Source organism: Ctenopharyngodon idella, chromosome 9 (genome assembly GCF_019924925.1).
Source record: "Ctenopharyngodon idella isolate HZGC_01 chromosome 9, HZGC01, whole genome shotgun sequence".
NCBI classification, from domain to species: domain Eukaryota; kingdom Metazoa; phylum Chordata; class Actinopteri; order Cypriniformes; family Xenocyprididae; genus Ctenopharyngodon; species Ctenopharyngodon idella.
The window spans coordinates 12,249,023-12,275,994 of NC_067228.1; the positions used below are offsets into that span (position 1 = coordinate 12,249,023).

The 26,972-nt window shown below is 36.0% G+C and overlaps 2 protein-coding genes across 6 annotated transcripts; one reads left to right on the forward strand and one right to left on the reverse strand.

Annotated features, from left to right (window-relative positions):
* Positions 1 to 544: 544 nt before the first annotated feature.
* asb18 (ankyrin repeat and SOCS box containing 18) lies at positions 545 to 12,459 on the reverse strand. 4 transcript variants are annotated; one of them, XM_051906093.1, is made up of 6 exons: positions 6,858 to 10,284; positions 6,534 to 6,545; positions 3,328 to 3,595; positions 2,443 to 2,956; positions 1,345 to 1,458; positions 545 to 1,068 (listed from the first exon to the last, which is right to left on the reverse strand). In XM_051906093.1, exons 1-6 carry the CDS (start codon positions 7,132 to 7,134, stop codon positions 883 to 885), a joined length of 1,371 nt encoding a protein of 456 aa, XP_051762053.1. In that variant the 5' UTR covers positions 7,135 to 10,284; the 3' UTR covers positions 545 to 882. The 4 variants fall into 4 exon arrangements, with proteins under 4 accessions (XP_051762053.1, XP_051762056.1, XP_051762054.1 ...); XM_051906096.1 differs by lacking the exons at positions 6,534 to 6,545; positions 6,858 to 10,284 and adding an exon at positions 12,240 to 12,459; XM_051906094.1 differs by lacking the exon at positions 6,534 to 6,545 and having other exon boundaries at positions 6,858 to 10,283.
* A 510-nt stretch (positions 12,460 to 12,969) lies between these two features.
* cops8 (COP9 signalosome subunit 8) lies at positions 12,970 to 23,806 on the forward strand. Of its 2 annotated transcripts, XM_051906097.1 has the most exons (7): positions 12,971 to 13,137; positions 13,510 to 13,580; positions 13,667 to 13,715; positions 13,796 to 13,928; positions 21,493 to 21,600; positions 21,870 to 21,932; positions 22,688 to 23,806. In XM_051906097.1, the coding sequence occupies exons 1-7, from the start codon at positions 13,066 to 13,068 to the stop codon at positions 22,765 to 22,767; spliced, it is 576 nt and encodes a 191-aa protein (XP_051762057.1). In that variant the 5' UTR covers positions 12,971 to 13,065; the 3' UTR covers positions 22,768 to 23,806. The 2 variants fall into 2 exon arrangements, with proteins under 2 accessions (XP_051762058.1, XP_051762057.1); XM_051906098.1 differs by lacking the exons at positions 21,493 to 21,600; positions 21,870 to 21,932; positions 22,688 to 23,806 and adding an exon at positions 17,734 to 19,165 and having other exon boundaries at positions 12,970 to 13,137.
* Positions 23,807 to 26,972: the final 3,166 nt, after the last annotated feature.

Here is a 26,972-nt window from a genome sequence, read left to right on the forward strand (position 1 = left end):
AAATTACCAGTCTGATACTTCTGAGATATAACTTAAATAATGTACACTTAAATACTTGAGGTGAAACCTATAAAAAGCCTTATTCTACATGGAGCAGGTCGCCCTCTCATGGCCGCTATGTTAACATCATATAATGTCATGTAGGCAAATCACTTACAACAGGGTGTCCAAACTCGGTCCTGGAGAGCCGCTGTCCTGCAGAGCTTAGCTCCTTCCAGCTCCAAAACTTCCTGCCTGGAAGTTATGCCTAGTTAGATCTTGATTAGCTGGTTCAGGTGTGTTTAAGTGGCGTTGGAGCTAAACTCTGCAGGACAGCGGCCCTCCAGGACCGAGTTTGGACACCACTGACTTACAACAACAACAACGACAATAATAATAATGTTTCAAGGCACCTTACAAAGCACAAACATAAAAGTACTTACATCAACAAGCCAACCAAATAAGTGCAATCCACAGGTCCACAAACAGATGTCAAGCATGTCAGTGTAACATCTCTATCTATACCAAACACATTTTACACTGGAGAAATGAAGGAGAATCAGACTTGTCAAAAGGTATTTTATTTTAAGGGCAAACAAGAAAAATATTTCTTAACTAAATAATTATGCAAAAACATTAAATGAGCTGTAACTAGGCCTAGATATTTATAGAAATTAAAGAAGAATTCATAGCATACACAACACAATGCCATTCAAACAATAAAATGTATTGTAAAGCTATTTACACTAATATATCAGCTATATATATATGAAAATAGGTGAAAAAAATATCTCTAAAAGTATCAGTGTATTGTGATTTTGCAAGTGAAATGTAAGGAAGTCTGTACTTCATTTATAACACTAAAAAAGCCTTCTACAGTTTTATTTACCAAAAGGTCTGGTTCTAGTCAATGTACCCCTCCGGTTCCAGAAGAAGATACTGCTGTAGTGTCTTTGGCACAGGGAGACTGGGAATGAGTGAGTAGCATTTTTTCCCAAACTGTTTCCTCAGTGCAGACCGACACAGATGCTGTAAACTACGTGGTTTATACTCCAGTGCAAAAAGAGACTCATAAAAGGGTCGGTGAAGCTAAAAAAAAAAAAAAAAAAAAAGAAAGAAAGAAAGAAGAAAAGAAAAAAGAAAAAAAATAATTTTTATTTATTTCTTTTTTATTTACTTTGCTTCACTATGGTACAATAATGCAAACAGTGTGCATGCATTGACTCAATCCAAAGCTGATTTCCTTTAAGCCTTTAGCCTTGTTTTGCTACACAATGTTTGAAATAATTATGCTATAAACCATGTTTACACATAGGTTTCATCTATATGAATCCAAAGACCCTGGTAAAATGATAAGAGACTCACATGAAAGGTATCCTCAGGTATTGCCTCAACCCATTTGTAGGTTACAGGAACAAGTGTGTATGAGTTAAACAGGATTTCCACTGTTTTAGGTGCCTCTGCACAGGCTGTCAATACCTTAAAACCAAAAACAAACAAACATGAAATTAATACATTTTAATACAAATTAATACACAGAAATGGAAATGCATGAGACATCAGCAAATTAATAGACTTTAAATCTGCTTTTTTCAGTGGTAGGAAAATGTTAAAGGGTTAGTTCACCCAAAAATTAAAATAATGTCATTTACTACTCACCCTCATGTTGTTCTACACCCGTAAGACCTTCGTTCATCTTCGGAACACAAATTAAGATATTGTTGATGAAATCCGATGGCTCAGTGAGGCCTCTATTGAGAGCAAAGCCACCGAACCTCTCAAGATCCATAAAGGTACTAAAAACATATTTAAAACAGTTCATGTGAGTTCAGTGGTTCTACCTTATGCGACAAGAATACTTTTTGTGGGCCAAAAAAACAAAATAACGACTTTTCAACAATATCTCGTGATGGCCGATTTCAAAACACTGCTTCTGAGCTTTACAAATCTTTTGTTTCGAATTAGTGATTCGGATCTCCTATTAAACGGCAAAACTGCTGAAATCACGTGATTTTGGTGCTCCGAACCACTGATTCGATTCATAAAGCTTCGAAGCAGTGTTTTGAAATCGCCCATCACTAGATATTGTTGAAAAGTCGTTATTTTGTTTTTTTGGCACACAAAAGGTATTCTTGTCGCTTTATAATATTAAGGTAGAACCACTGTACTCACATGAACTGTTTTCAATATGTTTTGAGTACCTTTTTGGACCTTGAGAGGTTCGGTGGCTTTGCTCTCAATAGAGGCCTCACTGAGCCATCGGATTTTATCAAAAATATCTTAATTTGTGTTCCAAATATGAACGAAGGTCTTACGGGTGTAGAATGACATGAGGGTGAGTAATAAATGACAGAATTTTCATTTTTGGGTGAACTAACCCTTTAAGTAATGAAACAAGAAGAGTTTTTATTGTAGATTATTGAAATATCTTAATGCTATTGTCTCTGTGTTATTAGTGATCACCTTCAGCAGTGCTTGTGGCCAGACTTTAATGGAGCCACGATTTAACAAGGTCTGAACCACCATGTGAGGTTCCCATTCTTGCCGAACCACAGAGCTCTGTAGAACACTAGATAGCGGTGAACATCCGTTATAGTCAATGGCATTGATATCAGCTCCATGATCCAAGAGAAGCTCCACCATCTTATGCTGAACATTGCGGGCTGCCTTGTGTAGAGGACTGCGGCGTTCTTTATCAGCTAAATTAATGTTTGCTCCATAGGCCAGGAGGAGACGACAGAGCTCGAGGTACCGTTCATCTTGGCTGTTGGCTGTCTTTTCTGGGGCGACTCCACAAACCACCCCCAGTGGCGTTTCACCCGAAGAACTGCTATGGTTTACACAGGTTCCAAATCGTAGGTACAGCTGTGCATGGTGGGGCAGACCATGTCTAGCTGCCACATGCAATGGTGTTTCTTCCTCTTCCTCACTGGGTACGTTCACCTTGGCACCATATCTCACCAATGTTTTTGCACAGCTACAATAGAAATGTACAGCAGATGCTCACGATGAGAGAATACAAACACTGCATACAGCTTGAACTGATTTTTCCTAAAATTTAATATTGATAGGCCTACTTTTTGTATAATCCAGCTTGCACAGCAAAAACAATAGGTTCAATAATTTTCGGGGGGAAGAACTTGCTGCACATTTTGCACTAGAGTTAAAATATTATTAATATGGGTTTCATATCAGCTATTAATGTACAATAACATATAATTTGACCAATTTTTTTTTTTTAATTTAGTATTTGTTTACCATTATATTTAAAATCTTTCTTATGATAATGATAATTATAAGGTGTATTAATACTATAGTGTTGTTTGTATAGTATTCATATGATGATACCGTAGTGATTGTGTTGTTTTGCAGAGATGTAAGGCAGTCAGTCCCTCCTCTGTCATCTGGTTAGGATTTGCTCCATGTTCCAGCAGCAGCTCTACACATTCAGTGTTGGCGTTTGCACAGGCCTCATGAAGTGCCGCTTTTCCTCCTGCGATAAGGTTGGGGTGTGCGCCGTGCTCCAGTAAATACTGTAGACATTCAGTGAAACCTTGTGCAGCAGCAATACACAGTGGGCTTGTCACTTCTCTTTTGTACTCCAAAGACCAAAGACCTGAAATGGGAAATATTCCCAGACAATCACTGTGATATGCTTTAATAATTGAATGAATCTTACAGAAAATAAAACAATATGTTAAAATGAGGACTCATTTTAAAAGAATATTAGCCTAAATCAAAATTGCATACTTGACTACCGTTCAAAATTTGGGGTCAGTAAGATTGTTTTTATTTTATAAATTAATAGGCTACTTTTATTTAGCAAGGATGAATTAAACTGATATATTAAAATATTAAGCAGACTGTTTTCAACATTGATAATAATAAGAAATGTTTCTTGAGCATGAAATCAGCATATTGTGATTATATCTGAAGGACTGTGTGAAACTGAATACTGGAGTAATGATGCTGAAAATTCAGCTTTGTCAGAACAGGAATATTACATTTTAAAATATTCAAATAATCAATTAAATGCAGTCTTGGTGAGTAAGAGAAGTCTTTCAAAGAAATAATAATAATAATAAAAAAAAGTCTTAATGACCCCAAACTATTTAACAGAAGTGTATGTGAAACCACTTATACAGAAATATTTAGAAATTATATACTGAATATCCTAAAAAATGAAAATAAAGGCTCAAGAGTAATAATGAATAATAAAATATAATTAACAATGAAATAAAGTAATAAGAGTAGGAATACTACAATGAAGTCTTAAAATAATAGATTAAAATATAAAAAAAAAAATAAAATAAAAAAAAAATAAAAAAAAATTAATACATCTGAATATATAAATCCAATAAAAAAATGATCCACAGTAGCAAAATAAAATGTTTAATCTCTGTTATCAAAGAATAAACTAAATCTTTGTTTCATAGACCAGCACAACACAAAAAAGTACAATATGTTTCCCAACCCTGTTCCTGGAGGCACAACAACACTGCACATTTTCAGACTCTTCCTAATCAAACACAGCTGATTCAACTCATCAGCTCATTAGTAGAGACTCCAAGACCAGAAATAGACTGGTCAGATAAGGGAGACATCCAAAATGTGCAGTGCTTGTGTGCCTCCAGGAACAGGGTTGGAAAAACACTGACCTAGAGTTTCTATCCCACAAATGACTGTTTTTACCTGAGGGTCCAAATGTGGTTTCTGTGTGAGACTGCCACTCGAGTTCCTCCCGGTTCACATTGTAAAACACATCAACATCAATATAGTTCCTTTTAAGGAGGGTTCGAAGCCCTCTGGAGTCTCCCTTCACTACAGCTCTATAGAGCCACAAGGAGCGTAAATGAGCTCTTTCCCAATGATCTTGTCCTAACTCACAATTATCATCCAGCAGAGCCTGCCATCCATTCAGCTGCACAGTTGAACAGAGGTTCTCAAAGCACATAGTTCTTAGCATCTCCTCCTAACTTTTCAAATGGCTTACACTTTCAAGGACTTGTGTTTATATAGTGCTAGTCATGTTTTCCTACGGCTTCAAGCACTTTTTGCCTCTATTTTTAGTAAGCCATTGTTCTCCATCAGTTGGTCATAGCTTACTGGCGCCATTTTTAGTTGTTGATGTATGAGATAGATGCTAAATCCTTTGAGCTGCAAACATCTATGTCCATTTGTTGACTTTTGTTTTATTTGAATAATAGACCTGTCTTTCAAGAACATTTAAGACATGCTCTATTGTTAAACAGATCAAATTTTATATGCTACTTCCATGTATGCCAAAAAGTGCCTGTAGCATAACAGGTTAGATATTTATAGTAGTAGCAGAGAGTTTAATTGCAATGGCATAATCTCTGGGTTGGATGAGATAATTTATTTTGAGGGCACACAAGGAAAATCTTTACTGGAATCTGCAGAATGAGTAGTAGGAGTGTTGCATGGAGACAGACCCAAACAGTGGGATCAGTATTGATCTGTGCATGGCATTCATATGCACAGAAGATTACCACAATCCCTTAGAAATCCTGTGTCAATTCCACACAGATTCCTCACCTCAGTAATGCGGCATCCGCCCACAGACAGTATGAAGCACAATGCCGTGAGTTAAGGGCTTTCTAGCGTTAAAAGACTTGTTCAGCGTGGCACGTTTAGTCTATTTTAAAAGGCGCAAGCTTTGTTATCCTTGCATGAAAAGCTTTAATATGTCAGTGTGTCTCATGTAAGATGCCTGTCTCATCAAAAGGGAGTGCAGGGAATGTGAGGGGAGTTTGCTAGCAGACAAACTGTAGTCATAGTTGAAGCCTGGATTAAAGTATGGCTCTTATATACCTTGTACATATCCAGTTGATGTCAAAATGTACAGCAGATCACTACCAAAATTGTTAAATCTGATTATTGATCACTAGACTTTTATGCTGTGATTATTAAAATGTCAAATTTGATTGGAAATGTATCATTGACTCACCCTCACTGTCGCTCCAAACCCATAAGACTTTCGTTCATCTTTGAAACACATATGAAGATATTTTAGTGAAAATATCAAGTAAGTACGGTTGAGCTTCCGCTTATGATGTGCTCAAAATATGTGCAATGTTTATATGCAAATAAAGGCATAAATTAATCTGTTCATCATATAAAGAGTTTGTGTCTCTTTAGAAGACTTGGATTCAACCAAGTTTAACAAAGTTAAACTAAGTGTGTGTTTTAAAGATTAATGAAAGCCTTATGGTTTGAAATGACATACGGACAATGATGACACATTTTCCTTTTGGGTGAACTATCTATTTAACACATTATATTAGTTTTTTTAGAATATGATTTCTATATGTGATGTCAGAATAAGACTGCTAAAATGATCAGTGTTTCATGCCGGTCCAAACTGGTTCTCTGCTGGTCGACCTGCAAAACAATTCCATCACTGGCACTTTTTGCTGGTGAACAACATTGATTTGCTGGTCCACCAGTAAGTCCAGCACAAAACAAGCACTAGACCATGCAGTGAGGCTTTCTGGTTAAGCTATTTAAGAAGCCAGATATGTGCACCAGCATACCTGCATCCGATTCTGGGAAAATTCAACATATGTTGGTTGGTGTTATTAACAACAGATGCACAACATGTGATGCCTTTTCAGCAGGATATTGAAACTTAAGAATATGACTGATATGAATACGGATATCATTGAATTTTTTTAAAGTAAAAGTCCTCTCTGAAACATTTTGAATGCACAAAAACATTTTGAATGCACAAAGTTGAGTATGCACATTTCTGCACACTTCAGAGCAAAGTAATGATGCTGAAATATATTAACAATTCTTCATTGTCTTCCCTAAAATAGCATTTTATATCTCCGTCATATTCATCAAATCTGACTCACCCTGTTTCTGAGCAGTCCACAGCAATTCATCACTTTGAAACTCTAACACTTTGTTCAGTTGTTCTGGATCAGAGAATCCATCCTGCACGTCCCTCCAATGGTGGGTTAACAGGTCATTGAGAACAGGGGGACAAAGAAAGTGCAACCCTGGTTTTCTATAACCTTTGGTCTTTTCTGTCCTAACCCTCTGACTGCTGTCTAAAGACGACCGCCTTCTCTCTGTCAAGAACGTGGCCTTTCGACTTGCAGAGCACGCCTCACTACCTTGGGAGAGCATGGCTAATATTGACAACCCTTTCCTCTTCTTACCTGCCTATTTTTATGGCTATTTATATTATCACAGTTGCTCTATATCCTGTATTTTTAGTACAAATGACATGTGATCAGTGCAGGGCAATTGCATAACAAGAGTGCCTTGATTATTGTTTTCACCAACAACACAGAGGCTGAGCGTTCAGAGAGGTCAGTTCGATAAATATGCCAGATGCACAGCTGAGTGGAAAGCATTGCTGGTGATATCACCACTACACAAGCCAGGAATAGAGTCAGACTCTCCATTTCAAGAAATCATGAGGTGTGACAGCATTGTCCTCCAATCAGACTTGCCACACAGCTGCCCGGAATCTGATCCATCCAGGTGCTTTACCTTGTGACCTTAATTCCAAAAGTGCCCTGAGCTGTCAACTGTAATTCCAGTGACAAGTGAAAGGGCATCAATTTCTCCTTGACGAAAACTCATTAGTTAATTTACCTTTAACTGTGCTGATTACTTGAATTAAGTCAAAACATCTGTTAAACATAGGGCTTTAAGGTTTTAATTGCTATTATAGGCAGTTCTTATGCAGTTGTGTAGGTGCATGTGAAAGTAGTCATTAGCTGTGACCTCACATGTAACTATATGCAATTTAAAACATCTCCCAAACAGCTGATGACATACCTGGGTATTTTATGGCTGTTCTGATATACTGTCAAATATGTAGAAGCAATGAGGACAAATTCAAGTTAATGGTTTGTTATTTTCATGTTGACACTGGAGGAAAATTGGCAACTAGCTGTGTTGGTTTAATGCCGGGATCTTTTCATTTTTTAAGCACAGGAACCAGATGGAGCAGGGACCTTTGTTACTGGGGCCAGTTGCATAAACACAAGCATAGTTTTTGGTCTCAAATTAGTCATATAACTCATAAATGTAATTATTACTAATGTACTGTATACTGTATGTCATGTTATGAGTTTGTTTTAGTCAAGGTATTATCCTGTATAGTATGTTTGATGCTGTTCTGCCTGGATTTTCCTGAGTTCTTGGTTTTTGATTTAAATAAAAGTTTTCCCTGGATTCTACACTACTTCGTTGAGAGAGTCTCTGAGATACAGTGTGACAGAATCCAAGAACCCAAAACAAAGACTCAACAATGGAAATGGCTGAAGATCATCTCTTCTCTCTCCGACAGAACGGACATCCTCTGGAGCGGTATGTGGAGGAGTTTTTGGACTATTCCCATCTGGTAAGCTGGAGTAATACTACCCTCAATGCCTGCGTTCAGATGGGAATGGATGACGAGTTATTTCAGTTCCTGTCTTCTGGTCATTGTTATTTTCCCTTAGTTGATTTCATTAATTACGTCCTCTGGCTAAATGTCTCCGTTTTTGTGGTTGATGAAGTCAAAGAGGACAATACAAACCCTACAAGCTCACCCCAAGCCTGCGACTGTACCCTCCACATCCCTTAACATCAGGACCATCTTACCCATTCCTCCAGTTTTCCCTCGAGCCCAGAAGATGGTTTTCAACAGCGCTGACCTAGTAGCAAAAGTGGCAGATCCAGCATTTATCTCCATCCAGAATTCCCCTCTCCGGTCCCTACACCCCGATTCTGCTCTAGAGCCCGTTCCAGCCCATGAGTCCGCTCCAATTTGTGAGTCCAGTCCAGAGTCTGCTCTTGCCTCAGCACTCAGTCCCAGATTCACTTTAATCTGAGCTAAAAGGAGGAGTCTGAGGAAGAAGAGATGATCCTCTGCATCGCCAGCCCATGAGCACAGTCCAGTTTTGGCTCCAGCCCATGAGCACAGTCCATTGCTCTAGTCCCTGAGTCCGCTTCAGTGTCGGCTTCAGGCCCTGAGTCCACTCCAGTATCGGCTACAGACCCTGATTCTGCTCCAGTGTCAGCTCCAACCCCTGAGTCCGCTCCAGTTGTTTTAGTTAAGGTATTATCCTGTATAGTCTGTTTGATGCTGTTCTGCCTGGAGTTTCATGGTTTTTGATTTAAATAAAAATTATCCCTGGATTCTACACTCCTGCGTTGAGAGGGTCTCTGAGATACAGCATGACAGTATAGAGTCATACACCTTTATTTTTATTTTATTAGGGCCCGAGCACCGATGGTGTGAGGACCCTATTGGAATTGTACCGTTTCTTATTCTTCTTCTTCCGCTTCTGGCAAATGAATCGCTTTTTTGAGGGCCTACACATGCTCAAAAACTCATTAAACTTTGCATACGCATCAGAAGTGGTGAAAATTTACGTCTGATATGGGTTTCAGAATTAGGTGTGGCAAAATGGCTCGATAGCGCCACTTAAAAAATTTCAATGAGGTTTCAAATACAGGTATGAAATTCGGTACCCACATGTAACAGCCCAATCCCTACAAAAAAGTCTCTTGGTACGAAATCTGAAAACCAACAGGAAGTGATATTTTGAATTTTCTCTGCAAAATTTGTGCAATTTTTGCCATTTCCACACATTGTACTTTAATGAACTCCTCCTAGAGCATTAATCAGATCAACATCATATTTGGTCAGTCTAATCTAAAGACCTTTGCAATGTTAAATTGCGAAGATCTTGAGTTTTTGCTGAAGGGCGTGTCCGTGGCGGCCTGACAAAGTTTGATGTTTCGCCATGAAACAGGAAGTTGTTGTAACTCGGGCATACAATGTCCGATCTGCCCCAAACTTCACATGTTTTATTAGAGCCCTGGCCTGAAGACATCTACATGCCAATATTCAATTACAGTCATAGCGCCACCTGCAGACAACAGGAAATGTCATATTTTACACTGTGATTAACTCCTCAAAGAGATTTAACCAGATCAACATCATATGTTGTCAGTCTAATCTTAAGACCATAGCGATGATAAATCAAAATATCATAGATCTTGAGTTTTCGTTGAAGGGCGTGTCCGTGGCGGACTGACAAAGTCTGATGTTTCGCCATGAAAGAGGAAGCTGTTTTAACTCAGGCATATAGTGTCCGATCTGCCCTAAGCTTCACATGTGTGATAAGAGTCCTGGCCTAAAGACATCTATATGCCAATATTCAGTAAGTCATAGCACCACCTGCTGGCAACAGGAAATGGCATGCTTTACACTGTAATTCACTCCCAGAAACACATTTCAGTATGCCACGAAGTACCAAACATACTAGAAACACGTTAAATCAAGAATACTAGAAATCAAGTTAAATCATGCAACACTTGGCTAGTGCTAATGTTTGCGATTAACACCACGAAACAGGAAGTTGTTGTAACTCAGGCATACGATGTCTGATCTGCTCCAAACTTTACATGTTTGATAATACTTCTGGCCTGAAGACATCTACATGGCAATATTCAGTTACGGTCACAGTGCCACCTGTAGGCAGCAGAAAGTGTGGCACTTTGAAATGACTTTGCCATAATTCTCCGGTATTTACTCACTTAAATGCATTTCGCCCACTGTTCACTGTTTTCCTAAGTCCAACGGGTGGCGGTGAGCCCGGGTGCGAGGGCCCTTTTATCGCTGCTTGCAGCTTTAATTTTATATTGTTTTAATTTAAATTTTTAAATATTATTTTAGGATGTGGGAATGACAATAAAGCATTTAGCTGAACTTTAGCTTCTCAGTTTGGTTGAGGGTAATTTAATATTAGATTTTTGATTGCCGCATATATTATTTTTTCATAAAAAAACAAAACCCTTAGTGTTTCAAAAGATTTACAGAAGACTGGGAGAAAACACTGGAAACTGTAACAATCACACACACATAAAGGGTTCTACAAAATACTGAGTGCTATTTTTGACAAAATAATTGTTAGACCATTTTGATGTAGGGGGAGATCAGGTATGGTTGTAACACTTTTTGCTTCAGCATCTGTAACTCACTTTATTTTTGAGCTAGAGTGCTTAAACTTTTATACAATGTACCCACATTTGTTTACTACAAAAGGCACCAATTCAAACCTCTGTAAGAATTTCACAGCCCTTATGAGTTAATGTCTAATACATAGGTGTGCCGGTATTGGGGTAGGTTGTAACACATGGGGTAAGTTGTAACAATTAGACAAAAGAACCAAAAACAGAGGCCACACCATGCAATATGCTTCAAAAAAAGGTTTATTAAAACAATACAAAAGAACAATACAAAACAATGCCTTTCTCTCTGTGACTGACCACAACTCAAATCCACTTTCAAAAAAAAAAAAAAAAAAAAAAACACTGTCAATGTCTGTGTGAGCACACTGCAGGACTGTGCACCAAATCTTCTGACAGTGCCGGAATTCCGTCTGAGGTAAAATTTGATCTCAACAGTCTTAATTGGCTGTTAGTGAACATGTCAAACTAACGATCAAAGACTTCAGATTTTACCCTAGGATCAGAGGAATCTTTTGGGATTTGCAAAATCTGTCTCAGATGGCCAAATCACGGACAAAATCGCACAGTGTGAACCCGGCTTAAGGTCTCATAATCCTCACCACTAGCTTTCAGCATTGTCTTCACAACTAATCTGATTGACCTGCCCTTCTTTAAGGGCCTGCCCTTTTATCCGTTCCTTTAAAAATGGGCAGACACATCTCTATCTGTCTTTCTTTTTCATTTTCTGTGCATTCTGTAAAATTATAAAAGAAAATGTTCTTAGTTGTATGCAAGGGGATGTAACACTTTTCAAAGCTATAACCCACCCCATCCCTGTCAGCCATTGTTTAGCTAGCCATATTAGCATAGCAGTTTGAAATTACCAGGTTAAAAATACATCACATTTTGCCTGAGAAACTACAATTTAATATAAGTTAAGTTAAATGATTTGATCTGCAAAAGTTTAGGTGGTAAACAAAATGTGTTTTTTTTTTTTTTGGCCAAAAAAATTATAGTCTTGCTAGATCAGAATATATGTACATATATATATATATATATAAAATCTATATCTATCTATCTATCTATCTATCTATCTATATATATATCCACATGTTACAACCATAACCCGTCTCCCTATTATTTGTGTTGATGGGAGGAAAAAATCTGTTCATTTTGAAATAAGTTTGAAATTCAAACTGTAGAAAAATTTCAACACTGTGTATTCCATCATCATACTTTTTCAGGATCAAATAAGAGCATGGCTGTGTTGTACTTACCCAACAGCACAACTGGGGGGAGCTCGACATCAGGGTCTTTCATCCAATCATCATTTGACAACTCTATGATGACATTTGGGTTTTCTTTGCTTGCCTCCACGAGAAGAGTCTGCACACATGTAGAGTCCTCCTTACTTTGTGCTTCTTTAAGAGCCTGTACAAATTCTGATTCAACAGGGTAATCCAATGCAATGTCGCCTGACATTGTTTCACAACAGTGTCACTGTTAATAGGGTTTTCCCCTTTCACAATATGCCTGACACTTTAATAAGTTTCATATGCTGTGCATCTGTTGTTGTTCTCAGTGGTTACATCTAAATATAGACAGGTCCAACTGTAAGTTGATCTTAATGTTTATAAGACTGACGTTAGCATTTATCCCCTCAAACCCAATGTGAAATCTCAGTTTTACAAGAGTGGAAAAAGCAAAGAAACGCGGATTAATAAAGTATATTATCGCAATCGCAATATAACGCAATATTTTAATTTGGTGCAACTTCAGAACGTTTTAAACAAACAAGCAAGGACTTCTCCATGCGTAAGCATAGATGTCACACAGTAACAAGACACACAGACGTTTCAAAATACAGTGCAGTGTTATGAGAAGTGGATTATAGATATTGAGACACGCTCCTCTCTCTAGACAACCTGGTGAGCAGTTGGCCAGCAGTATCAAGACAGTCAATCATATTTGACCGCACAAATGTCAACAGGTGTGGTGACGTCGTTTGCTCTCCAGTCCAGCAGGTGTCAGTGTGGCGTCGCAGAGCCAGAGCAGCAGCGATTTGTTTTCCTTAGCCGTTAGCATATGAAGCGCCTGTAAAAGATGCCTGTGTCTGTCATGATGGCTGAACTTGATGAAAAGCTGCTGTTGCAGTTTGAAACTCAAGAGCTGGAGGTAAAAGCAGGCAGAGAGGTTGATTTATTAGTGCGTTTATATTGCGGATGTTTGTTATCTACTAAACAGCTACAGTTGTCAGTTGAACAACATTAGTAATGTAAAGCCAGCTTTAGGCATCAGTGTAAGATAAAATAAAGACATTCAACTCTTAAACTCATTAATGTGATATGGAAATTCTGTGTAAATGTCTATGAAGTTTTGTGTGTAATAATTTGCCTTGTGCACATGTTTTTTTTTTTTTACGTGTATTGTACAACAGGGACGTCTGACTTTTTTTATTTTTTTTTTTATTATTTTTTTATAAATGTAAATTGTCATAGTCATCTCTTAAATGTCATTAATTTTAAACCATGTTACCTTGTATCTTAGGCTCCCGGTGGCATTGCTACACCTCAGGTGTATTCTCAATTACTAGTCTTGTATCTCATGCATAATGACATGTGAGTATGTTACATAAATTATATTTGATGTTAATTTACATTTATATTATCAGTTGATTGTCATGATAGTCACTTGCTTTATGCAGGAATAATGCCAGATATCTTTGGAAACGGATACCCCAAGCAATTAAAACAGTGAGTTTTATGTTTGCTTCCAATTAATCTAAAATAAAGCACAATAAATTTGAGATCTCTGATACAGTTTTTAATTACAGGCAAACCCAGAGCTGGCGGCTATATGGGCGGTAGGACAGCGTATCTGGCAGCGAGACTTTCCAGGGATCTACACTGCTATTGCTGCTTACCAGTGGTCTGAAAGCATTCTCCCTGTGATGGAAGCTTTAAGAGGTACTGTGATCATGTGGCTTGGGGTTTATGCTGCATTTTATGTTGTATTCCTAAGTTGAAGTCTATAATGAAGTTAGATATATTGGCCTTGAACTTTTCATTTGCTCTGTGGTTATTCTTGTCTGTTTAATTAAACAAATCCTCATTACCATCTAACAATTAAGAGATCATAGGGTTCCATGCTTAGCCAGAACTCACTGCCTTCTTTATCTGTCTATATAGCTATATACTGGTTTTCAAAATGTTATAATGAAATGATGAAACAGTGTGATTAATGAATCGTTGGTCGCTCATCTTAAGGCGTGTGCACAGTGCTATTTTGGCCACGATTTGGTTGTCTGAGACTAATTTTGAGAATCCTAAAAGATTCCTATAATCCTAGGCTAAAATCTGTGGTCTTTGATCGCTAGTTTGACATGTTAAAGATTTGGTGCACAGTCCTGCAGTGTGACTTCTCCTACGACAAACGTCAAATTGTCTTCGTTTTTCAAGACAAGCAATGATCAAAATTAACGATAGAGATTTGTTTGTTAGCCACCATTTCAGTCCCGCATGTAATGCAGCTCACAGTCACCGAACGTGTATGGGTTGATGATGTAAATCTCCGGACAAGTTTTCATGCGCGCGTCCGTTTTTAACACGTCTTGACTGTCGTACAGTCGGACATAAATGACAGCTGAGATCCCACAGTATGACATGAGGATCATGTTCGTACAGTCTGACAAGCAACAATCGTAAAGGACTAATATAAATCGCACAGTGTGCACCCAGCTAATCAGTAGTTCTCAACCTTCCTGATGCGAAGGTCCCCCTGTTGTTATACAAAAAGGCCCCCTCCATATTAGATATATTTGGTGGTTCAGCTGTAATCATGGCTATTATAAAGCTTCTTGGTTTTAAATTTTTTATTTTTTTGTGTTATTATTGTTAACAGAAACTGGGAGTGTTTATGTTAAATTAATAAACCACAATTCATTTTGTGACTCCAGAAGTTTCTAGAACTGTATGTTCTTAAATAAAAAACCATAGGGTCATATCATGTCAATTCAACTAGAGGTCCCCGGCTCAAATTTTTGATTTTGTTAATATTTTTGTCTGTCTTTCTACAGAAAAAAAAAAAAAAATGTTAAAGTGGGAAAGTTTACAAAATTTGGTTGATTTGACATGGAATAAACCAATAGTTATTTAAATACTTTTAGAGTTACACGGATGCAAACTTTGGAAAAGGAATATTTATGGCACTCAGACAGGTATGTTCTATGCAGCGGAGTTAATAGAAAAACACAAGATACATTCCTAGTTTCAACATTATTTGTTCTTCAGATATTCCTCTTTAAAAGAAAAAAGCATCAGCTGTATGCAAAGTGACCCACATTTGGTTTTTGACCACTGAAAATGTGTACACTTTATAAATTTACTCATGGAGCTGCATTAATATCTCCATATCTTTGGTATTAAACCATCAAGGGCCTTTAAAATGAAAATACCAAAAGGAAAGTTTGTCAAGAATCAGAATCTAAAAGGATATTAAGATATCTTTAATACTTCTTCAGTCACAGGCATGAAAACTTGAGGCAAAAAACACAAGAAGTGCTTTTTGCCATTTTTGAACCATCACCGTTGGCATATAATGAAACAAAGATTGCTAAAGTCAACAAATTTTACTAACAGACTTGCCAATCTCTGTGTAAAAATAAAATAATGATGCTGCCATCTTTTTTAAAGTCATTTTTACACCCCTGTAAATTAGCTCCAAATCTCAGGTGAAAATTGTAATTCTTACCCCCCCCTCTACAAAATAGTGGATTAATCAGTAAATATACATCTTTGATATTTAATATTTTGTCTTTCTACAGAAAAAAATGTTAACAAAATCAAAAATTTGAGCCGGGGAAGTTTTCGAAATTTGTTTGATTTGACATGGAATGAACCAATAGTTATTTGAGTGAAAGTAAAAAATATGACGCCAGTTTATCTTGATTTTGTTTTAACATTTTAATTTAGATTAGAGTTTGATTATTTTAATATATTTATAATAATTAATAAATGCAAATACTTGTACAGTAAGTCTTCCCCTTGGTTGAGAACCACTGATTTAAATAGTATTTAAATAGTCTTGAAATAAATGTTTCAGTCAATAATGTATTCAGACATCATCAGTTAATCATAAATGACAAAAAATTACAAATTATAAGATACAGAGCTGTAATCCTTAACTTGGTTTATGGCTCGGTTTAATAAAGAAATTACTGACTTTTTCACCATGACAGTTTCTCTCTATATAAAGTGTTTGTCTTGAAATTTCGTTGGGCTTTTTTTAGATTGAGGTGGATTTGTTTGTGTTTAGTTCTCATTCTGGCAACCGCTTTATTTAGTAGTATGGTAAACATTTTTATTGATTTAATAAGTTAAATTACAAAAATAATATGGGCATCCAAAGAAATTAAATCTGAACAAACAGTGGTAACTTGTTGTAAATTGTTCATTAATAAACCTTAGTCAACTTTTTCAAACTATTGTGTGTACTGGATTAAAGGAGAGACCTAATTTTGCTCTTAGTTCCTAAATGGATGCATACAGTGTAACAGGATAGTGTTTTTTGCTCTTTCATTCCTGTGTGTTTTGTCTTTATAGTTAACTGCATTATTATTTTGATAGGAAATTTGAATATTTTATTTAAAGAGAAAAAATTTAAAGGCAAATTTAATATTTAATTCAAATTAAATGGGGTTATGTGTGATTAGCTTTACAAGCATAAAATTTAAATTGTATGCTTATAAAAATCACCATTGAATATTGATGGATGTGCAACAAGAAATAAAAATTTACCCTAGGAAGTGGCACATATATTGCTCTCAAATTCCATTTCAAGTGGTTCATGACTAAACTTAGCTCAGACATTAACTCTGCATATTCATAGGCCAAGTGTGAATCCTTCGAATGATGACCGCCTTTAGGGACATTTTAAATGCGGAACTTACTTTATCATTCAAATGCAACATTTTGTTGTATCCTTTTTTTTTTTTTTTTTTTGTTGGAAAGTACTAAGGGAGCAACAGTTCTTTTACCATCTCTTCTCTATATTTAATATAGTATTTTCGGGGCTCGTGCTAAAACACAGCTTTCATTTGATCCCTACGTGCCAGCACCTGACCCACCCAGGCCAAGGATAGGTTAAAAATAACCCTTTCCATGTATTCATGGGTTCCCTATGTACTGTGTAGGACATCAACAGCTGTTTTTCACAAACAAATTACTCAAGAACATTTGAACAAGAAATTTTTTTGAAATTACACATTTGGAATGATTTATGGGTTGTTCCTCAAAATAAAATGTTTCTTCAAAAATACTATTCCTCAGAATACTCTGAAAATTTATATATACAGAACTTTATATAAATTATATATATATAATTATATAAAAATGTAAAGGGTTTTTTGTAACAGAGTTTGTTTTCTTCATATGAAAGTTGTTTGTCACCACTAAAGTGTTTCACCATTGAAATCTCACTGTACAGGAAAGGGTAGGGGTGTTATGGTATCATCATGACACAACACATGGGTTTAAAGGGGTGGGGGCTTTTGCGTCTCCAAAAATGAATCTTGAAAACAAGTGGATAGGAATGTGTGCTCTGATTGGTTGGAGGAATGGCATGTCACCCACAGGCTGAGGGTAGTATAAAGACCAGGGCCACTGTGTCCCAGAACAGACCTGATAACTGCAAGGAATCATTTGCTGCTGTGCTGCAGTTTATTTTTAACGTGTTTTTTTGAGGAGACAGCCACTGAAGCTAAAGGAGACAAAGCGACCACTGACATGGAAATTCAGCGAACTGCCTCTTTGTTGGGGTCTCCTGGCTCCATGGAGAGCCTTGAGAAACAGCTGAGCTGCCCGATCTGTCTAGATATGTTCACTAAACCGGTGGTGATCCTGCCCTGTCAACATAACCTGTGTCGTGGATGTGCTAGTGATCTTTATGACTCTCGAAACCCTTATCGTTTCTCTGGTGGTGTCTTCCGGTGCCCTACTTGCCGATTTGAAGTGGTTCTCGATCGTCATGGTGTGCATGGACTTCAGAGAAATCTTCTAGTTGAGAACATAATTGACATATACAAACAGCAGCAGGAGGGTGGAGGTGGTGGAAGCACCACAGAAACTTCGATAAAACCCAAAAGCTCCAAGGAGCCAATGTGCCAAGAGCATGAGGACGAGAAGATCAACATCTACTGCGTGACTCACCAAACTCCCACTTGCTCCATGTGTAAGGTATTTGGCCAACATAAAGACTGTGAGGTGTCACCACTTGCTAGTGTCTATCAGGCTCAAAAGGGAGAGCTGAGTAACGCCATTGATGCTCTTGTGGCAGGCAACGGTCGCCTTCAGGCGTTGCTCAACCAGATGGAGGAGGCCTGCACAGCTGTTCAGGACAATGCTCAACGTGCCAAGCAAAGGCTTGGTGAATGCTTCGATTCTCTGTACGCAGCCTTGGAAGAGCGTAAGAATGCCCTCTTGGAACGTATTGGCAAGGAGCAGGATGAGAAGGTAGCTGCCCTCAGAAGTCTGGCTAGGCGTTATGGGGATCGTCTTCAGGCAGCCACAGAGTTAACGGACACGGCAGTGCAGGCACTGGAGCAAAGCGGTGCCGCAGAATTCCTGCAGGCCTCCAAGAACCTGATTGCCCAGACAAAGGATGCGGCGAAGAGCTCACTTGCTGAAGAAAGGCCAGAGCCAGGCTTTGAAAGAATGGACCATTTCACTCTGGATACAGAACATGTGGAGACTTTGTTGTCCAAGATGGACTTTGGAGCAGATGATGAGGAGGAATTTGAAGATGCTGAGGATCAGGAAGAGGAGTAAATGGGTTGCAGGGAAGGAAGAGTGTCTTAGAGGTTAAATAGGATGTGAGGAAGGACAAGAAGATCAAGCAAGGACGGTGACAGTGAGAAAGAAGAGGATTTAATGTTCGTATATCACTGCTAAGCAGTGTCAGCATTTCAACTCTATCATCATAAGAATACTTCAAATTAACTAGGTGCCATTTTTATACTTTTTATAATGTAGTTAAAATTATGCTGTTGTCACTTTAGAAGTTATCTTCATACTTTCACATTTGTTTTACTCAGAAATTGATCATTGTTGTCTCATTTTATGATATGTGGTCATGTAGTTCCTATATGTTCAGTTTACTCGAATGTGGACTTAATGCTTTGATATCAAATAAAAATATTCAAATTTGAGATTTGAGTTTATTTATTTATTTACAGTTTAAATAGAGAATCTTGGACTTACTCTAAAGGTAACTGTTCACAAGTGAACTCTGTGCACTCTTTGCTCTCAACTTTCTTCTCTGGTTAAAGGCACATGCTATTTTTAAAAGGTAAGAGGATGAGATATGGCTGGGGGGACCTTGGGGTAGGATACCAGAATAGGACATATGGACACCACTTCCACCTCCCCCCAGCACTGCCTTGCTCAACAGCTTTTGCTATTCATGATAGAGGGTCAAGGCAAGTGAGGAGTCACGAATTGGATGCATGGATTGGCAAGCACTTGGAATGGCTGTTGCTAAAAATAAACAAGCAATATACAATGAATCCCCTGAATGTAACTGTTTAAGTACTCTTGTTGCTTGTGAGGTGCTAAGACCAAATATTTTTCACACATCATGTGTATCTGGTTTTCTTTCTGTAGAGGTCATCCTTGTATAACATGTTCTTGACTGCCTGTAATTTCCAAACGGCAGTCTTGTATTCACTGCTGACCTCCTTGGTGTTGCATTCCAGTAGCTGTTAGTAAACACTGTTGCTATGAAAGTTGCTTTTCATTTAGCTCAAGGCCTGAAAGTGTTTAGAAGTGTTTGTAAGCCTTTGAATCATACTTCTCTCCAATATTGCAAACTATGGAAAATAAATCATTTAAAATGTTTATATAAAATATATAATATAAATATATAAATATATATATATATATATATATATATATATATATATATATATATATATATATAAATTATACTAAAGGAATTGTAAGTGTGACATTATCCATCAACCCAAGGTTAACCTAAAGGAGATACACAAAAACATATACATATATACATACATTAATATATGTATGTGTATATATGTATATGTTTTTGTGTATCTCCTTTAGGTTAACCTTGGGTTGATGGATAATGTCACACTTACAATTCCTTTAGTGCCTTCACAGCATTACTCAGTCTGTTTCAGTAATCACAAGTGTGACAACAAATACATTTACAGACATCACCTTTCAATTTTGAACATATGAAAGCCACAGTTGTCCTCTCTATTTGAGTTATTACAATATAAACTAATTTTTAAGCAAAACGATTTTACTTTTGTTTCATAATCTAATTCCTCAATGCTTAATGCAACTTGAATGTGTAAACAAACAGTTCAGACTTTTTTTCACTTAAAAATATTTAAAAGCAAAGCAGTTTGAAACGATGCACATAATTGCCTAGAAAAAGTAGTTTGTTTGCATAAACATAACGAAAACCTATACACTACCATTAAAAATATTGGGGTCGGTAAGATTTATTATGTTTTTGAGAGAAGTCATCTCTTATGTTCACCAAGGCTGCATTATGTTGTGTTTGGGTCATTTTGACCTGAAAAGGGTTTTCTTTTTCCCAAAATGTTAGTTAATGTTGTCACATTGGACTAAAACTTACTGACTTTGCTCATACAGAGTATAACTACTTCCCAAAACATTGGATTCAATCTTTTTGTCAACTTGTTTTCTTTTAATTAGGACATGTTTTGTATTTCTTTTTGGAGCTGATTGATTGTAGGCCTCATTGATCTGAGCTTATACACCTCAGTGACCTTTTATTTGAGTGATCAAAGCAGTCTGTGGATAATTTTGTGGTAACACTTTACAATAAGGTTCATTAGTTAAACATTAGTTAATGTATTAACTAACATGTCATGAACTAACCATGAGCAACACATTTGTTACTGTATTTACTAATCTTTGTTAACGTTAATGAAAATACAGTTGTTCATTGTTTGTTTAAGGTAGTTCACAGTGCATTAACTAATGTTAACAAGATTTTAATAATGTATTAGTAAATGTTGAAATTAACATTAACAAAGATTGCTGTTTAAGTGCAGTTCATTGTTCATGTTAACTAATGTAGTTAACTAATGTTAACTAATGAACCTTATTGTAAAGTGTTACCAATTTTGTCAATATTCAATGAAATATGGGGAAAAAAATAGCACCGTTTTCACACTAGTGTGCTTTAATGTTTAATCAGGAAGTTTGTTTTGAAATACTTTTATCTTGAACAAAATGGCCCAAAGTGACACTTGTGGTGTTCCCGGTCAAAAAGGACTGGCCTACAAAAAATATTAATAAAAAAAAAACATTCATTAGAACAGCATTTATTTGAAATAGAAATATTTTGTAACATGTCTTTACTTTCACTTTTGATCATTTTAATGCATTATTGCTGATTAAAAGTATTAAATTTGGGAGATTGCCATCTTTTGAAAATCTCTCATGTCTTTTTCTTGCTTTTTTTTTTTTTTTTTTGTAGAGTCCACCCGTAGGAGGGCATATGGTCTCGTTGCTCAAGCGTACACCTCTATCAGTGCAGACGACTTTGCTGCCTTTGTGGGATACTCTGTAGAAGAGGCGGTCAAAGGTACATAATCCAAGACAGAGTGCCACAACACACACACGCAAACATATGATGGATTTTTATGTAAATGTCATATATTTTGAAGAAATACATTTAAACAAGTCTGGAGGACTTTCACATGTGTTTGGTCATCATTAGAATACAAATAATTTTATTTTGGCTGTGACGATTTCTTGATCTTCTGCAAAAGCAACTTGCCATGGTTTAGAGATGTGCAAACCCCCATTGTGCGACACTTTTTAATGTAAATGTCCATTTGTCTTTCACTCAAGGTGTAGTTAGCCATGGGTGGCAAGCAGATCCAAACACCAGGATGATCATGCCACAGAAACCAGGTGGGGGCACTGTTTCACTTCTTATTACCAACAAGAACAGATGTTTTTCGTCCACTCTATGACTCATTCCTCCATAAGGTTTTATTCATGGCCCCTCCTCTGTATAAAGAGTTTGTTCCATTGAGTTCACTGTTCTGCACGGTTATTTCATAACAAGCATGTGAAAGGGTGACTTCACTCCAATTCCATTTTCATCCTGCTCTCATGTTCGTTGCTGATTGGCTCTCACAGTTCCTTGAAGATTTCATGGTTCTGTAAACAACAAGGATATCATTAGGTTTTTGGTCCCCTTCAGTTCATAGTTCTGAACCATGGTGCTCTTTACGTTTTGTGTTTTAGTGCACGCAGCTTTTTATGTGTTGGCCTGTAACTGTTGAGAACCATTTTTACGAGAAACATTCATTCCAAAAGAACAGGAACAAGCAACATCTGTGTTTCTGCATGAGCCTCGTGAGACAGTGCAGATGTCTGTAATGCATTTGAGTAACTGATGATTGAGAAATTATTCCCAGTACTGATGACCTGCAACTTTTGCTAAAAGCGGCTGAAGTTTATTAATTCAACAGTTGCTATGACATTTTTCTTTCTTGTGCTGTTGCATCTGTAACAGTCTCTCTCTCACACATATTCATGCGTTTATTCTGTGCACATCTTTGTTTACATTCATATGTCTATGTGTTATAGAGCAGATCGTAGAGGACTTGAAGGAATCCCCTCTCCTCTCATGTTTCTGTTCTGCCTTCCCCTCTCTCCAGATCCGCCCCCGGTCTCTCTGGTTCCAAACGAACAACAGCTGGCCAGACTTACTGACTACGTGGCTTTTCTTGAGAACTGATAAGCACTCCATCCTCTCCCATCCTCTTCCTCACCACCTCTCAGATTCTGAGTTTTATGGAAGAAAAATCTCTGGTGTCCAGGACCCTTCACACACACTCATCTGTCCTGCTCAGTGATGGAGCTGCCATCTTTCTTTTCTCCTGTTCTGCTTCTTGAACTCATCAACCACAGTGATATAGGACAATTTCGAAATGGTTGTACTTGTACAAACTTTACATCTGCTTTGAAATACGACACTGCTGTCAATATTGTAAATTATTATTTTTCAGCATAAATACTTCACTATATGCATATATTGCTCAGGCCATTTGTGCTGTTTTGATGGTACAGTTCAAAATTTGGTCTTTATGTAATTTTGGTCCAACGAAGACGATGGTTCGTGCTGGTTAAAACTTCCATTTACATCTGTTGTACAAAATCACTCATCGGAATAAATGGCAACATTTTTCATTTGTGTATTTACAATTTTATCATATTATAAATTTTGGCAGATCAGTTAATCAAAATGACTACTTGCAATATTTAACCCCAGTCTCATTTTTAAGGCCATGCATACAATTATATACTATGTACACAATATTCTCTTATGTTGATGCAGTGACACTTTTTTTTTTTTTTTTACTTTTTAATGACTGAAAGCTTATGAAAATCAGGTTATTTGGCAGAGTTTGCAGTGAAGGAAATGTTCATTTTATGATAGCCAAAAAAAGCCTTGCTTTACTAGCAAAGGTATTGTTTAACAGTGCAAACAACCGACAGCTTAAAGCAGTTTATTTTGGGAGACACACAGTTGTATTTAAGATGTTTTCCACTGTCTGACAAGTGTTTTGTTGACAGTGCATCTCTGTCTGCTATTCAGATGTTTTGCACTGCCTCCTTGGTTTCTCACGCAGAGTGGTTTTAAAAAAAAGTAGAGGAAACATACCAGCTGCTGGCCACTGTCACATCCTTTCAGCTTGAGAATAAAAGTGCACTCCATATGCGCTGAAACAACGGGCACATATGGTACTATGAGAATAATAAACCCATCCATTTTACTCTGTTTGTCTTTGAATTTTATCTAAATAAATAGTGTTTGTATGTGTGTGTGTGTGTATGTGTATATATATAGGTTATATATATGTAGTTTATACACTACCAGTCAAAAGTTTGGAAACATTACTATTTTTAATGTTTTTGAATGAAGTCTCTTATGCTCATTAAGGCTGCATTTATTTAATAATAAATACAGAAAAAACAATAATGTAAAATATTATTACAATTTAAAATTATGGTTTTCTATTTTAATATACTTTAAAATATAATTTATTTCTGTGATGCAAAGCTGAATTGTCAGCATCATTACTCCAGTCTTTAGTGTCACATGATCCTTCAGAAATCATTCTAATATGGTGATTTATTATCAATGTTGGAAACAGTTGTGCTGCTTAATATTATTTTAGAACCTGTGATACTTTTTCAGGATTCTTTGATGAATAAAAAGTTTAAAAAAATATCAGCATTTATTTAAAATAGAAATCTTTTGTAACAAGATACACTACCGTTCAAAAGTTTGGGGTCAGTAATTTTTTTTTTCTTTCTTTTTTTTGAAAGAAATTAATACTTTTATTCAGCACGGATATGTTAAATTGATAAAAAGTGATAGTAAAGATTTATATTGTTAGAAAAGATTAATATTTGGAATAAATGCTGTTTTTTTTAACCTTATATTCATCAATGAATCCTGAAAAAAGTATCACAGGTTCCAAAAAAATATTAAGCAACACAACTGTTTTCAACATTGATAATAACTGAGTATCAAATCAGCATATTAGAATGATTTCTGAAGGATCATGTGACACTGAAGACTGGAGTAATGATGCTGAAAATTCAGCTTTGCATCACAGAAATAAATTCTATTTTAAAGTATGTTAAAATAGAAAACCATAATTTTAAATTGTAATAATATTTCACAACATTATTGTTTTTTCTGTATTTACTATGAAATAAATGCAGCCTTAATGAGCATAAGAGACTTCGTTTTATATTTATATATATATATATATATATATATATATATATATATATATATATATTATGGCATGCTGTTCAGCAAATTATAGTATTTATAATATGATTGGTTGTATATATTAAATGACAATCTGAATATATGGAATGAAACTTGACAATTGTGAACCGTGTTTACAATAAATTTAGTGTAAACTGCAGTTATTTATTTTTGTGGTTCATAGTCAACCGTCAACATTTCTCTTACCGTACTGCACTGTTAAAGTGTGTAACTTCATAATTTTACTCATAAATACATACATACATACATGCCATTAATACAGCAGTGCACTAATCCAAAGTATTCATTTCAAAGTTTAAATAAAACCTAACAAGCCTAATTTATTTACCTTAAATTTAAAAGATATAGCCTAATATTGACTACGTTTAAAATCAAACCTAATACCTGTGATATTTATGAGTTTTACTATGACTGATTGAAATAAAACTCTTACCAACCGCAATTCAAATGCATTCAGTTCTATTCTTACTCTTCTGTCATCGTTTCGAGTGAACGGGCGAAGATTGTAGATAGGAGATGCTGTGGGTGGTCCCTGTCAGGTCGAGGTGGAAGGCATGTTTATTTCTGTAGCCAGACAAGCAGGAACTTGTTGGCCTGTGTGGTTTGCCGCATTAAGTCTACCGCGATTAGATAGCGAATGGATTTCTTCATCGTTAGAAGCGTATTGAGTCTGGTTGCCAGTATTTTGGCCCATACACGCATTCACCAGCGTGTTTATTAATTCATTATTACTTAAAATTGATTTAGCGCAGACTCGCTCATAGGTGAACATCAGATCAATCACAAATGAAAAACACAAGATGATGCTTTGATGACGTCAGTTTTTATTGAATATAAGTTTCATTCCATATATTAAGACTTTCATTCAATATATTCAGACTTTCATTCCATATATTCAGATTTTCATTCAATATATTCAGACTTTCATTCAATATATTCAAGTTTCATTCCATAGGCTATATACAGATCTCCATTCCATATATTCAGACTTTCATTTAATATATTCATACTTTCATTCAAAATATTCAGACTTTCATTCAATATATTGAAGTTTCATTCCATATATTCAGATTTCCATTCCATATATTCAGATTTTCATTCCATATATTCAGATTTTCTTTCTATATATTCTAGTTTCATTCCATATATTCACTTTCATTCAATATATTCAAGTTTCATTCCATATATTCAGATTTTCATTCCATATATTCAGATTTTCATTCCATATATTCAGACTTTTATTCAATATATTCAAGTTTCATTCCATATATTCAGATTTTCATTCCATATATTCAGACTTTCATTCAATATATTCAGACTTTCATTCAATATATTCATACTTTCATTCCATATATTCAGACTTTCATTCAATATATTCAAGTTTCATTCCATATATTCAGATTTTCATTCAATGTATTCTAGTTTCATTCCATATATTTAGACTTTCATTCCATATATTCAAGTTTCATTCCATATATTTAGATTTCATTCCATATATTCAGACTTTCATTCAATATATTCAAGTTTCATTCCATATATTCAGACTTTCATTCCATATATTCAAGTTTCATTCCATATATTCAGACTTTCATTCCATATTTTCAGACTTTCATTCAATATATTCATACTTTCATTCCATATATTCAGACTTTCATTCAATATATTCAAGTTTCATTCCATGTATTCAGACTTTCATTCAATATATTCTAGTTTCATTCCATATATTCAGACTTTCATTCCATATATTCAGACTTTCATTCAATACATTCAAGTTTCATTCCATATATTCAGACTTTCATTCCATATATTCAAGCTTCATTCCATATATTCTAGTTTCATTCCATATATTCAGACTTTCATTCCATATATTCAAGCTTCATTCCATATATTCAGACTTTCATTCCATATATTCAGACTTTCATTCCATATATTCAGACTTTCATTCAATACATTCAAGTTTCATTCCATATATTCAGACTTTCATTCCATATATTCAAGCTTCATTCCATATATTCTAGTTTCATTCCATATATTCAGACTTTCATTCCATATATTCAAGCTTCATTCCATATATTCAGACTTTCATTCCATATATTCAAGTTTCATTCCATATATTCTAGTTTCATTCCATATGT